The following is a 15,307-nucleotide window of genomic DNA, read 5'->3' as shown; positions in this document are numbered from 1 at the left end:
TTAATGAAATGAGAAAGAGGTGATGAGAACCCCACATCTACTCAGAATCTTTAGAGCTATGAGCCAGACCTCTTAGAATTCAAGCCAAATAATAACTCCCTCCCTTGAATCCAGCAAAGACACAAATCCTCTCAGAAGTGTAATGGACCTACACTTGTTTGACACTATCCACTAGGGGAAAGCCAGGATTTCTTATAATTGTCAAGCAGCTTAATTCACACATCCCTGTCATCTTTCATCATCTCCCATTCAGCTGTCTGTTCTTCCTCTAACAACTGTTACTTTTCCCCTGACCGAATCTACCATAAAGATAAAGATAGATCAGTGGTAGATTCGGTCAGGGGAAAAGTACCTCTCCATTATACTTTTAAAATCTCCATTATATTTTAACAGACTGTGCTACAATTTAAGCTCCTTCACTGACTGCAATTTTCTTCTCGGATCTAAACAGGTTTAACTCTGGATAATACTTCTCTTGCCATACTGTCAAGTAGAGGCTATTTCTCCCACATCCAATTTAGCTCTGGGTAAGTGATAAGACCAGTGTTCTCTTCATTTCATGCTACTTTTAGAGCCTCACACATCTGATTGCCTGTGAAAAGCTTGATTCATGCCGTCCAGCTCTAAGCACACCTTCTTTGGTTGTGGAACTACCAATTCCCGCTAATACGCCTCCATTCAATGAAGATTTGACTCCTGGTTAGTTCATATGGTGTATGGTCTTTTGTGACTGCCTTCTTGGCATGTTTTCAAGGTTTATCATTCCTTTTCACTGCCTAATAACTTTCCATTGTATGGATATACAACTCTGCTTATTCATTCATCATGTAATAGATGAATCTGGGTTGTTTCTTCTTTTTGGTTATTATAAATAATGCTACTATAAACATCCATGTACAAGGTTTTGTGTGGATATATGTTTTCCTTTCTCTTGGTCATATATTAGAATTGCTAGGTCATATAGTAATTCTATATTTAGCCATTTGAGGAACTGTCAGACTGTTTTCCAAAGCATCTGCACCATTTTATAGTCCCACCAGCAATATACAATGGTTCCAAATTCTCCACATCTGCACTAACACTTCTTATTGTCTGTCCTTTTGATTATAGCCATCCCAGTGGACATGAAGTGGTATCTTACTGCGGTTTTGTATTTACAAATGTAAATGTAATATTTTCTATTTATCTTGTGTCTTTTTGGTTCCTCTGTTCCTCAATTACTGCCTTCTTTTCTCTTAAATATTTTCTAGTGTACCACTCTCATTCCCTAGTTTCTTTTAACCTATTTTTATTTATTTTCATAGTGGTTGTCATGAGAGTTACAATTAACATCTAACCTTAAACCAATGTAGTCTCAGATTAGTACCAACTTAATTTCAATAGTATTCAATTTGCCCCAATATTTCCCAGTCCCTCCCATACTTTGTTTCATCATTGTCATACAAATTACATCTTTATACATTATAAGCCCAACAGTGCAGTTTTCTAATTATTGCTTTATGCAGAAGTCTTTCAAGTCAGGTAAGAGAAGAGTTACAAAGTTGCATTTATACTGACTTCTATTTTTATCTATGTAGTTACCTTCAATGGTGCTCTTTATTTCTCCATGTGGATTCAAGCTCCTGTCTAATGTCCTTTCATTTCAGGTCTTAGTATTTCTTGTAGGGCAGGTCAGCTAGTGACAAATTCTATTTTTATCTCAGAAAAATCTTAATTTTCCTTCACTTTGGAATAATAATTTTGCTAGTTATTTTTAATTGAATCTTTCTTTTAGCACTTTGCCATCCCACTGCCTTCTGGCTTCCATTCTTTTTGATGAGAAGTTAGCTGTTACTCTTATTAAGGACCCCTTGTACATAGTCATTTTTCTCGCTGTTTTCAAGTTTCTCTCATTGTCTTTTGACAGTTTGACCATAATCTGTCTTTGAGTAGATCTCTGAGTTTATCCTACTTGGAGTTTGTTGAACTTCTTGGATGTGTAGACTAATGTTTTCATCAAATTTGGGAAATTTTATGTGTAAGTCAGTATGCTTAATTGTGTCCCACAGGTTTCAACTAATTTTTTCATCTTTTTTTCTGTTCCTCACCTCTCAATTGTCCTATCTTCAAGATTGCTGATTATCTCTGCCAGCTCAAATGTACTTTTCAGCCTACCCCTAATGAATCACGCATTTCAACTGCAAACTTTATACTTGGTTCTACTTTATAAATTCTCTTTATTGATATTTCCTATTTGGTGACCACTATTCTCAAACTTCCTTTAATTCTTGAGATATGGTTTCCTTCTATTCTTGTAACATTTTTATAATTGCTTATTTATATTCATTGTGTAGTATATCAAAATTCTGGGCTTTCTCAGGGGTAGTTTGTATTGACTACATTTTATATGTCTGTACCATATTTTCCTGTTTCTTTCTGCATCTTGTAAATTTTTGTTGTTGAAAATTGGATGTTTTAAATAATATAATGTGGCAACTTGGAAATCAGTTCTTCCTTCCCCAGAATTTGTTATTGTCACCATTTGTTGTTGCTATTTGTTTAGTGACTTCTCTGAACTGATTCTTTAGTTTATATTCTTCGATTTTTGTGGCCATTGAAGTCTCTGTTCAGATACGTTAGTGGTCAGCTAATGATTAAACAGAGATTACCTTAAACACCTCAAACTAGTGAGCCTCTGATCTTTTGCTGAGGTATGATTTGTTGAAAAATGCCTTCAATACTTTGGCAGTTTACAATCTCACCTTAGCCTTTATTTCCTGCTTCTGCAGAGCTTTAAGGTCAGCCAGAGAAGAGATTGCGGTCTTCTCAGTTCTTTCTTGGGTATATGCTCAGATGTGCACATATTCATGGTCATCTAGATCCCTAGGAATATGTCAGAACTTTTCAAAGATCCCTATGGACATTTCGTTCCCCAGATTTTTAAGTTTTTTGGCCTTCTGTCTGTTTGCCCCAAATATTATTGCACCCTCAGGACATGTGATGTGAAACAATTGCCTCTAATTTTTTTTTTTAAATGAAAAATGTCCTGAAGACAGGGCTTTCCTCATTGAGCAAGTCAAGATCAGGTCAAATAAAGGCCAGTCCTGATAATGAGGATTTTCAAGGGAACTGCCCATAAGGTTAAATGGTGACATTTCTCTGGGGAGGAAGCTCATCTGGGAGCTCCAAACCAATTCTGTTCCCTTCTGTGTCTGCTAGGCTGCAGTGATTTACAGCTTACACATGGTCCTGAGGCTGCTGATTTTCAAGGCTATCCCAGAGCTCAGGAAAACAGGATGGGAATAAGGCAAGTTAAAATTTGACAATGCTCACCATTTTTTTTTTACTGACATTCAGCTGTTTTCGTAAATAAGTGTTCCTTGGATTGTCGCAAGCCTTTGGTAAATTTTCAGAGTTGTGAAAAAGTTAATTTTGACAATTTTGCTGTGTTCCCATTTCTTCTATGAAGGAGTGGATTTTCAGATGTCCTCACTCCATCAATATGAAAGTGCTTCTCTCATCATCTTCCCATTTCAATTGACTTTTTTCTCATGCAATTTCCCCCTCTTATTTTAAAATACTTGTTCTTTAATCTTTTAGTTGTTACCCTAGGTATTTTCTCATGCATGCTTAAAGTCGAAAGTTAAAAAAAACCTTACCTCCTCCTGAAAAGAAAAGCATCATAAAACATTAACTGAAATCACATCTTCATTCCAAGATACGTTAAATATGGTCTGGTATTTTAATTGTATCCTATATAGTCTTTAGCCATTGTTGCTATTGTTTAATTGAATCAGTATTTCTTTTGATTTACCTATATATTTACCTTTACCCCTATTTATCATTTGTTCTTAAATCTCAGATGATTTCAGGTCATTCTCCTTCTGCCAAAAGTTCTTCCTTTAAAACTTTAATTAATGTGACTTTATGGGTGGTAAACAATCTTAGTTGTTACATGTCTATAAATACTATTTTGGCCTCAATTTTTAAAAATATTCTAACTATACAATCCTAGGTTGATAATGATTTTCTATCAGATACTGAGGATATTATCCTATTGTCTTCTAACTTTCATTTTTTTAGGAGAAATAAGCAACCAGCATAATCACTGATGCTTTGTAGCTCTTTTCGCTCTAGGTGGTTTATCATTTTCCCTTCTTCTGGTATTCTGTATTTTACCACAAGGTTTGTCAATAGTGGCCTCTATTTATTTTCCTTGAGATTTGTTGGGCTCTTCAATCTACGAATTATTACCTTTCTTCCATTTTGGAAAATTTCAGGTTTCATCTATTGAACTGTTCACTCTCACCCATTTTCTTTCACCTCTCCTCTTGGAAATCCCATTACACAAAGATTAGACATTCTCCTGTTTATCTTCCATGTCTAAATTTCTCTTTTTCTCACTATGATGAATTCCAGGTAATTTCTTCTTCATTTTGTCTTCAGCTATCTCCAATATGCTCCAAAATCTGTTCACTGAGTTTTTAAATTTAGTGATTATAACTTTAATTTGTAGATCATTTTGATTTTTTTTAATATCTGCCTGGCCCTTTTTATAGTCTTTTGTCAAACTGTCGATTTCCATTTTTAATTTCTTTAAACATTTTCTAAATTTTAATTTTATATTCTATGCCCACTATTTCCAATATCCAGTCTTTTCATGTCTTGGTTGGTTTTCTGTTATCTCTGCTAAACCCTTGTAATCAAAGTAGGTTTGAGAATTCTACTTTGACCAATAATCTTTCCTTTTCTGAATAAATTGCCTTTATAAAAATATAGTAATATATCCCAGATCACATTTTAAAAGTGTTATAAATATAAGGCATTTTAAACTCGTACTAACTTGTACCAACTATAGTACAAGATCAAGTAATATTTCTGCTTTGGCATCACATTCTGCAATAAGGAAATTAGCCCCCTTTATAATATCACAGCCTTTTTTGCAGCACCTGCAAACTCTTATCTACCACCACTGGCTAATATTTTTGAATAGCGTATCTATTGACAATTGCTTTGTAGAATGAATTATCTTAATGAAGAGATGTGAACAAAACACTTCTTTGATGGTTCACCAACCTTCCAAGTTAGAGACATGTAGACATATGCTTGGTCATATCTATCTAATCACAACTTAATCTAGTTAAATGATAATCTGTGGAACAGGTCAAGATAGGCGCTCACTCACATTTTTAATCAAGTGAAAAAAATTATTAGTAATTAGTCTTTCTCAACTTATCATTACTATAATTACATTTCCCTTGATCCCACTCAGTGACAAGACCAATGCACAATGTAGACTGAGCCCCATGTTTTACAGATTCCAGAATCCTTCCTACTGGAAAACTAATCATTCTACCAGTTACAGTTCATTTTATTAATTAATTAATTAATTAATTAACTACTTTAAGTTTAAAGTTGGAACCCTTTAAAACTTTGTGCCAAAGCTTAAAAACTCCAAGGAAGATCTGTCATAAGAATTATCTAAATCATTGGAAATTCCAATCTTTGGAAAACATTTTACTCTAAATTCTGAGGCGTAATTTAGGCAGGATGGAATCACAGTACAGTTCATTCCATTTGTTAAAGCCCTCTCTCTCCAAGATTACAATTCATCAGTTTCCTAAATACTTCCTCTAAATTGTCCTCTCCTCTTCCATCCTCTCTCCCTCTCAAAAATGCTCTGTTAAGAACACAAATGGCCTCCTTTTGACTACTACCTCTCTGTTTTCATGCAATTGAGAACTTAGTAACTACATAAGAATTTTACATAACTTAATGAAAAACTTCTGATCTGTGAATATACAGATTGGAGCCATCTATGAACTGTGCTAAATGATCTACATACAGTTCCCAGGGTTTACTATTTCTTCACAGCCTTTACTGTAACACTATCTTAAAACTGGAATAGGTAGGAATGACCCCATCTCTAACATTTCTAAGTAACTTCATGTAGTCTTAGGTTATTTTGATATATAGTTCATTGACTGAACAAATACTAGGTAAATAATTTTTTAAATTGTGTATGAGAAGGTGTAAAAGGAAGCTTAAACTAATGTGAGGGGAGGCAGTTGACAAAGGGAGCCATAAGAAATCCTGAACATAAATGATGACTTGGGATTTGTTAGGTTCAGTGAGAAGGGAGGAGAGGTTCATTTAGTTATCTGGGGATATTAATTAAATTTATTTATTCATAACTCATATTTGTATTGAATTCCTACTAGGTGCCAGGCACTGTGTTACTGACTGAAGGTATGTAATCAACAAGACATATTAAGATCCCTGCCCTAATGAACCTTACAATCTAGTATGGCAGTATTATAAACACATAAAATAAAATGTCACATTGAAAAGTACTATGAAAGAAATAAACAGGGTGTTAAGTTATAAAATAATAGGGGGGGGAACTTTCTGAGGAGAAGACTTTCAGGTTGAATAATAAGAAGCCAGCCATGGGGGAACTGCATTTCAGGCAGCATACAAAGGCCCTGATACATTGGTGAGATCAGTGAACAGAAAGGAGACCCATGTGGCTGGACCACGGTGAACTGTAAGAAGAGAGGTAGTAGAGTTGAAGTGGAGAGGTAAGCCCAGGCCTATTATAAGTGAGATATTTTAAGTACAGGGATGACGTAATAATTCATGGCTTTAATAGGTCACTTGAGTTTGCCATGTGGAGTGTGAAGTGGAGAAGCAAGTGTGGAAGCAAGGTCAGTTAGGAGTCTACTGCAGCAGTCCAGACAAGAGATGATGGTGGCTTGGGCTGGCGTCCTGGCAGTGGAGGTGGAAAGAATGAGACAGAGTTGATATGTATTCTAGAAATAAAGGTGACAAGTCTTATTAATGACTTGAACATGAAAAATAAGGTTAAAAAAATCAAAGATGATTAGCTATTTCCTGTCATAAGCAGTTGAATGGATATTAACATTTATACTTCTATGGGTATGAATGTGTTTGAGGCCAGGTTCAGTAAATGTAATACTAAATGATCTCCAAAGCCTATGGAAACAATGATCTTGATATAGTAATGTAATCCTTATCTGGCAGGAGACTCAGAGTTAAGTTCTGAATAAAACTGCAGTAACTGACTTGAGTCTCGGTTTCTGCTGTAATTGTTCCACCATCCCATTCATTACTTAGCTCTTGTTCAATTGAATACAATTCACTGATTACTTTTATTGCAAGTCATCTTATTATTTTTAAGAGTAGGTGAGTTACAAATCAAATAGTAAGTGATAAACTCTGTAAAGTACTTAACATTTTTAAGAGTCATAGAAGGCTGAGAAAACAGAACTCTTAAACAAGGCACTCTATATGGAATAGTGCAATAATTGTGAGCCCTTTCAGGGTATAGACATCTGTCTTATTGACCAGTGCATACCAGGCACCTAGGACACAATTCTTGGCAAGTAATAGATACTCAGTATTTCATGAGTGCTTTACAACTCAAGTGTTAAGACATGCCATGGTACCTATGTTTACCATTTCAAATTTCTCATCAAGTTTCTCAACACAAGAAAAATAATTAAAATGCAAATATGTAAGTACAGAAAAGAAATGTACACATAGGCCACAGAGAAAATATTGTTTAAACTGTGAAAATAAGCAAATGAAGGATGTCTAACAATTAATTCCTTAGAAGGAAAAAAGAACTATATTTCCTATAGATGATGTAGTAGAATCAACATTCTTTGATGTTGCACAGACTTAGAATCCTAGATTTTCCACCTATGAAAGGGGAAAATTTAGGCAGATCACTTAACCTCTGGTCAAATTTTCCTTATGTGCAAAACTAGGATAATTACAGTACCCATCTCATACAGTTATTCTGAGGATTACATTAGATAATGCTTGAAAATATACAATACAATGCTATACACATAATAAGAACTCACTAAATATTAGATCTTACTATTTAGAGTCCCATCTCATCCCTTTGTCAACTAAATCTTATTTTATCAAGTCTGGCCGGAAAACACTTGGGTCTAGGCCACAGAGTAAAACAAGATCATTTGTGGTAGTCTCCTCTTTGATTCCTGCAGATTAACCAGGCTAAAAGTACAAAAGCAACTTTAAAGAGATACCTTGGTTTATGAAAAGATCTAGGGGAAAGAAAAACATTTCCACTTGCATTTATCACCTGAAACTTCTCCATACAAAGAAAAGGAATTTGGAAATAACTAAGTCAAAGTAAAAGATCAATTAAATCTACCAATATATTTTTCAAATATCAAAAGCACCAAGAAACAAGTATAGAAAATAGTGAAGGATTTCCCAGTACTTTATAATTTGTTTTTAAAAAATACTTTTGATTAACATTTCCACAGAACAAAATTACCAGAGCTTCTAAGCTGTATTAATGTTATATCTACAATAGAATCATAAACATAAAAGCATTATATTTAACATGAAATAGTCTAAAACTTCACAGAGAAAGACTTCAAAGGTAACTGCTTTAGAAATAAATTATTTTCTAAAATAAAAAATTTAATGAAATACAGTGTTTTCAATACAGAGTATTTTACAAATCTGCAAAACAGATATGTTAATTTTCTCTATGCAAATGTAATATATAATCATTCAAAATAAAAAGAATGATTTTTCAAAGAAACATGACTGTTGAGTCCAGCTAGCAGAAATGAATACTCAGTGACAAATGTAGTACTGAGAGGTAAACTTTAAAAATACAGCTTGTAAAATATAAGCATGAAAAGTGATAAACTTCAATAGACAGTAGCCTCACTGACATCAGTCTTAGTGATATTTTTGTGGATCTGAATCCAAAGGTAAGGGAAACAAAAGCAAAAATAAATAAATGAGACAACATCAAACTAAAAAGCTTCCACACAGCAAAGGAAACCGTTACCAAATGAAAAGGCAACCTACTGAATGGGAGAAGATATTTCCAAATCTGATAAAAGGTTAACACCCAAAATATATAAAGAATTCATACATCTTAACACCAGTAGAAAAACAACCTGATTAAAAAATGGCCAGAGGATCTAAATAGACATTTTTTCCAAAGAAGACATACAGATGGCCAAAAAGCACATGAAAAGATGTTCAACATCACAAATTATTAGGAAAATGTATATCAAAACTACAATGAGGTATCATCTGCCTGTTAGAATGGTTATTATTGAAAAGACAAGAACAACAAATGCTTCAGAGAATGGGGAGAAAAGGGAACCCTTGTACACTGTTGATGGGATTGTAAACTGGTGCAGCCAGTGTGGAAAACAGTACGGAGATTCCTCAAAAAATTAAGGACTACCTTATGACTCAGCTATTCCACTTCTGGGTATTTATCTAAAGAACACAAATATCTGATAGATACAGATATCAGATTAGTGGTTACCAGAAGGAAAGAGGGCTGGGGAAGGGCAAAATAGGTGAAGGGGGTAAACTGTATGGTGATGGATGGTAACTAGGCTTGTGGTAATGATCACTTTGTAGTGTATATATAAATGTTGAATTATAATGCTGTACCTGAAACTTATATAATAAAAAGAATCACTGCCCTAAGGTATAATTTTAATTACCACTTTATAAATTACACAGCATTACTTCATATTTCTTTGCATTAGAAGTGATTGAGGTATCTGAACAAAGTTCTGGAAAATTCAATTTGCTATCTGAAAAATCTACTTCTCTGCACTTACATAATGTACATAACTAATACATGTCTCACCTATTTAGGTAGGTACTTAATGCATATAGTCGAGTACAGTGAAAATGAATTTATTCCTAACTATAAATGGCAGGGTAATCAAAATTATATATTTGAGAATGCAAAATATAGTATGCAATAACTTCTTTAAAATTCTTAAAAGATCACATTTTAAAGAATCTTCCCCTTTTATAAGTTTTGGTAACTTTCAAATGATTCAACTGGCAGTTTTCCATTCTTAACACTGACGCCAGAATTCTCATAGCTTCTAAACTCTTGTTTTCCAATACAGTAAGGCTCTCCTTCACTAAAGTAGCTGGAGCCTTGCATTAAACACACACACACACACACACACACACACTTGTGGTGGAAAACCTAAGCTATTTAAACACCGTAAGCAGAAGGATTTTTTTTTTCATGTTTTAAAACACATGAATAGAAAGGATTACACCTTAAGGAACAGAAGCCATCTGGACATTTCCAAATCAATCTAATATACAGTAAGGAATTAAGGGGAACCTAGTCTCTCAGAGTGCTACGGACACTGGAATAGATTCCTGAGACCCTTATGACCATTCCATGTAGAATATCAAAATTTACTAAAGCAAATAACAAGCTCAGTACCATTATCTAAAGACAATTCAAAATTCTGTGATAAACTTAGAATAATTTTCAAACAACTTATGCCAAGTATTTATTTACTTAAGTTCTTCTTTAAATCTGAGACTTTAGGGTGAGTAAGTAGAAAACAGAGGTGATATTACTTTTATTAATTATTACCTAAATAACTTCTCTACTTTTAGGATAAATAACAATCATGAATAAATAACAGTCATTTTAATAAAACATGTGAATGTTTTAAAAATCAGAATTACTTGAAAATGAAAGATTAAATTTTTACGAAACAGTTTAAGGGTAATTCAGTCATATATCTCCCATTAAAATCTACAATAAAAATAATCACAATTTGACCTATCTTAGCTTTTATTTTATGTAAAGTTTTATCTGACATTTATGTTATACAGAGTCTATCTTATATAATGGTGACATCATTTTGTGAAGACATCCTAGGAAATCATTTTTTTAAAGAAAACATTACTTACTAAAAATATCATGATGTAAAGAGAATCTAGACTGAAATAACTTACTTTGAATGTCCTCCTGAATTCTATTTTTCCAAACTAGAGAACATAGACACAATCTGTCAAATACCTACAAAAAAATGGATGCTGTGATGTTAAGAGAAGAGGTAGAAAGGGAGAAATGAAATCTCAGACTTTAATTTTTTCGTTCAATTTTATCCACAGTTTGCATCGGTAATATACATTTAGTGTTCCATTTATTTTTAAATGCGTCAGAAAATCAATCATGATAGATCTGTGACCAATACAAACATTTCTGAATTCTTCAAGAAATTCAGTTAGAAAAGTCAATAAACTAGCATTCTGTAAAGATAATTATTAAACAAATGGTAATGATTTTTACTCCTTATTTCAATTCTAACATATCCAACATCAGTTCTTTCTTGTGCCATACAGTAATAAAATTTAGCAGAAGTAGCTATCTACTGCATGTTTTAGGGCCTAATAAAATAGTTTAGTTTCACTATTTAACCCTCTTCAAATCACAAATCCAATTCATATAATGATGATCATTCTTAATTCAATAACTGATGAAGTAAATATATGAGAACCATAAAAACCATTTAGAGTAAATTCTACACTTATTTAAAAACTACTAAAAGAAATACATCAGAGCCTTGATATAATATATTCTTGGGAACTATGCTGTGAAACTGTCATAGAGGTGGTGTTGCCTTTTGCCATTACAGTAAATAAACTGCCATGGTATGCACCTCAGAGAGACTATCTTAAATGGAATTTTGCTTTGCAGTAAAGAATGCTACAGAGCTTCTGGTGTATTTTCTCTTTAAAGTAATAATTAATTGACAAGTAAGTGAAATGCAAAAAGGAAATGGCCTATACTTTCACAAATATTTCAATGATATGAAACATGAAAATACTTGTAAAATAATTAACATCTAGGTTGATTAACAAGAGGAATCCTACAACATAACTTTGCAAGTAGTATGAATGATTGCTGCAGCTTTTAATGATCACTTTATTTGTAACATTGTCAAATTTTTACATTAAAAACTAACAACTAAGATATTTAGTTGTCATTTTTTATCTTTATTACCCAAATTTTCACTAGGGAGATTGATTATGTCAATGAGGTTTTTTTTTTTAAGATCCAACTGAAAAATAGTAACTAATTAGCTCAAATATTTAAAGTAATAAATTACTAATAATTTAATTTTTAAATGTTTTAGTCATAAAAAGCTTTAATTCTTTAAAAGCTCCAATTTGACCCTTGAAATGTAAAGAACACATCTGTATCCTAAAGCCAAAACTTAATTATATGGCTTCATGCCAACTGATCAAAAAAAAAAAGCAGAGTTGTTCCTAAACCAACCCTTACTATATCATTTGGCACAATAGTTTTTAACCTTTCATATATACCTTTGAAATACCCAGGCCAACATTTTCAGTAAGTTGCATCCATATTAAGAGGTAACAAGTGCAAATAATCACATATTTAAGATATGATACTTGCTTGACTACTACAAAAGTAATTTACTAAGTTTCTTTATAGGAAATTGAGTTATTCATTACAGTAATGTTTTTGAAAAATATCTGCACTACTACCAACATAAATTTATCCACCTCTAAATTAAACAAGGACTTTATGTAACACCGTATACTTATGAAAAGATTTATAGAATGGTCTGTGTTCATTTCAACATCTTGTTAATTGAGGATCATAAGATTTACAGGATCCACAAATGGGCAGATTTCAAATAAAAACCTACTCTTCAATTGCTGCTCTCTGAATCTGAATATAACAAAAGGCAGCACACTGATGTAATAACGTTCCTGAAAGTCAAGACAAAAACCCAAACTTTGGCAGTTTTATCAAAATGTCCTTGATAATTAAGTACTTTGCTAGTTCTCAAAAACCTTACTGCTTTGTGTAACATTTTCGATACAGAAATAAAATACTCTTCAAATAATACATTTTAAAAGATGATTAAGTTTTGCAAAATTAAATATCATAAATTAAGCATATTAACATTGTTTTTGACAACATGAAACAACCAATTTAAGAAAACTGCAACGGACTAAATAAAAACCACAAATGTCACAATGTGAGGCATATTTATCCTCACATATTACTGAACTTACAAAATCTACTAAAATATTTTAAAATTCCATTGATTCCATTAATACATAAAAAGAAATTGCAAAAATGCTTAAGACTATATGAGTCATCAGTTACACAGGCACTTCACATGTAAACAATCTACAGTACAACTGAAAATATTTTGGCACCAACCTATAATACTAAAAGAATTTAATATAAAGCCAGAGTTCTGTATTTTCTACTCACATTTTTTCTAGAAAACTAAGACCAAAGATTGAAGAAACTGTGTATAAACTAGGATTACAAGTGTATTAAATAACTCAAATATAGAACTGTTTTAAATTGGTAAAAAAATGATTTCCTTATCCAGATGTTTACCAGTATGCTATGATATAAAAAAATTAAACCTAATGTGATTATTAAATTGAAACCATGTTTTAAATTTAGTATTAATCTGATTGTTGAAAAATAATCAAGATTATCAACTGACGTAGTAAGAAGAGAATTTGAATTTAACACAAACTCTTATTGGGTTGATCCAGTTTTCCCCCAAAAGAAGTATGGGAAACTCAAAATTTAATTTTGATGTTTTAACAGAATTTCCCTTAAACCTAAGGCTTGATCTAATAAAATCATTTTTGATCAGACATCCTTATTCATACATTTGAGATCTTTGAAATCACTTCAAATAAATGAAACTAGACAATTATGATTTTTAAATGTTAACATCAAGCTGTAGAAAGCTGAGATGCCTTGGTTGTAGGTAATTCAAGAAGAGCCTGAACTGTGACACCAACTTTCACAAGACCTCTTTCTTCCAAAATATGATGAGGCAAACAAAGTCTTTCCTGAAAAACAAAACAAATGGTATCTGAACATCTGTTTTTTTAATAGTGCAGCAAAGCCTGAGTAAGTCAGAACTGGGTTTTTAAAACATACTTTCGATAGAACTTCAAGTAAAAAGTACACAATTCTAATTAAATTAAATTCTAATTCTAAAATGTCTGTTTCAATAGACCTTTATGGTAGGGAATTATATTTTCTTTTGATCTGAGGTTGGTCTGATCCATATAATAAGCAAATATTTTAAAGTGAGATGGTGGTGCTAGATGTTCCCTAAGCTCTCATGCTGGAGCAGAAAGAGTACATTTCCATCCAACAGATGTAAGGGTCATACAATATGAAGTACTAAAGGTACTAAAATTCTCTGAGACTCTGTTTCTTCATCTGGAGACGGGACTGTGTGAGAAACAAACAGAACAATCTATCTATGGAAGCACTTTGTAAACTGCTGAGTCCTGTACAAAACTAGCCACTCTCGTTCTTTCTACCAGTTATGAGGTTCCGTGGTCTGTGATGTATGTAGCACTTCAGTACTTTATTTGTCTTAAGGTTACTTCCCTCCAGCTTCTAGTGATGTTGTGTTGCTTCTTAGTTCCAATAGTCTACAATTTGATAAATAACAACTGCCTCCTCTTCTAAGACATCACATGTGTTATTTGATCTTCACAACTCTATGAGAAAGAGGGTTTAGAAACAACTTTACATTAGGTTTCATTAGCCTTCACTGATCCTCTTCTAACAACCTTAATGTCTTCTAACAACCTTCTGTCTTCACCAGCTTCTCTTCTTATACTGTATCTTCTCCTTGGTATTCTCAAAGCCTTCTAAAAACTGCAAGGGTTTTAACTGAGGGTTTGCATGCATGTGCACAACATCAAATAAATTTGGTGGCAGTTTTGAAGAAATGATGCAGTCCACTGCTTCAGTTGGGACACTCATTCTTCTCAGGAAAATAAGCTAGCAGTGAACAGAGTGGGTGGCAAACAACAGGTCTCATCTGGTCCATAATTGTGTTTTAGTTGGCTAGCACAATGTTTTACAAATCTAAAAATATTACTTTTTAAAAATCCAGTGTTTCTTGAAACATTGGTAGACTTGGCAAGATTGAGCCCCTATTCCCAAACAGTAACAACTGCATCTTCCATCCTGATGACTTTCAGATGTTTATTTCCTGCCAAGATTTCTCTATTGAGCTCCAGATACAAATGTCAACTTGACACAGCCAAACAGATGCCCAAGAGACATATTAAAATCAATTCGTCCACAACAGAACGAATTCCTCACTAAATTAACTTCCCCTTCTGTATTCTATACCTCAATCAGTAATACACTATTCAATCTCTCAACATAAACCTAGGAATCATAGTAATCTTATTCTTCCTTACTCTCATAACTCAATCACCAAATACTACTGATAATATCCCATTTATCAAGAGTTCTCAAAAACTATCTTCTCACTACATTTTCGCTGCAACATTTGTTGCCCTCCTATTATTTTCCTTTTTTATTCAAAAAATCCACTGACGTATATATTAGAAAAGAAAAAAAAGGTTTCAAATCAATGACCTCAGCCTCCACTTTAGAAACTAGAAAAAGAGAAATTAAAACAGTGGC

General features: G+C 32.9%; 1 protein-coding gene across 1 annotated transcript in view; it reads right to left on the bottom strand.

The window, feature by feature from the left end:
• Nucleotides 1–10,936: 10,936 nt before the first annotated feature.
• Nucleotides 10,937–15,307, bottom strand: part of LRCH2 (leucine rich repeats and calponin homology domain containing 2) — a 79,847-nt gene continuing 75,476 nt past the window's right edge. Inside the window, exon 21 of the mRNA XM_006217414.4 lies at nt 10,937–13,698. Coding sequence (XP_006217476.1) covers nt 13,579–13,698 — 120 coding nt within the window. The 3' untranslated portion in view covers nt 10,937–13,578. The remainder of the gene's footprint in view (nt 13,699–15,307) is intronic.

Source organism: Vicugna pacos, chromosome X (genome assembly GCF_048564905.1).
Source record: "Vicugna pacos chromosome X, VicPac4, whole genome shotgun sequence".
Taxonomy (NCBI): Eukaryota; Metazoa; Chordata; class Mammalia; order Artiodactyla; family Camelidae; genus Vicugna; species Vicugna pacos.
This window is presented reverse-complemented; position numbering and strand designations above follow the sequence as displayed.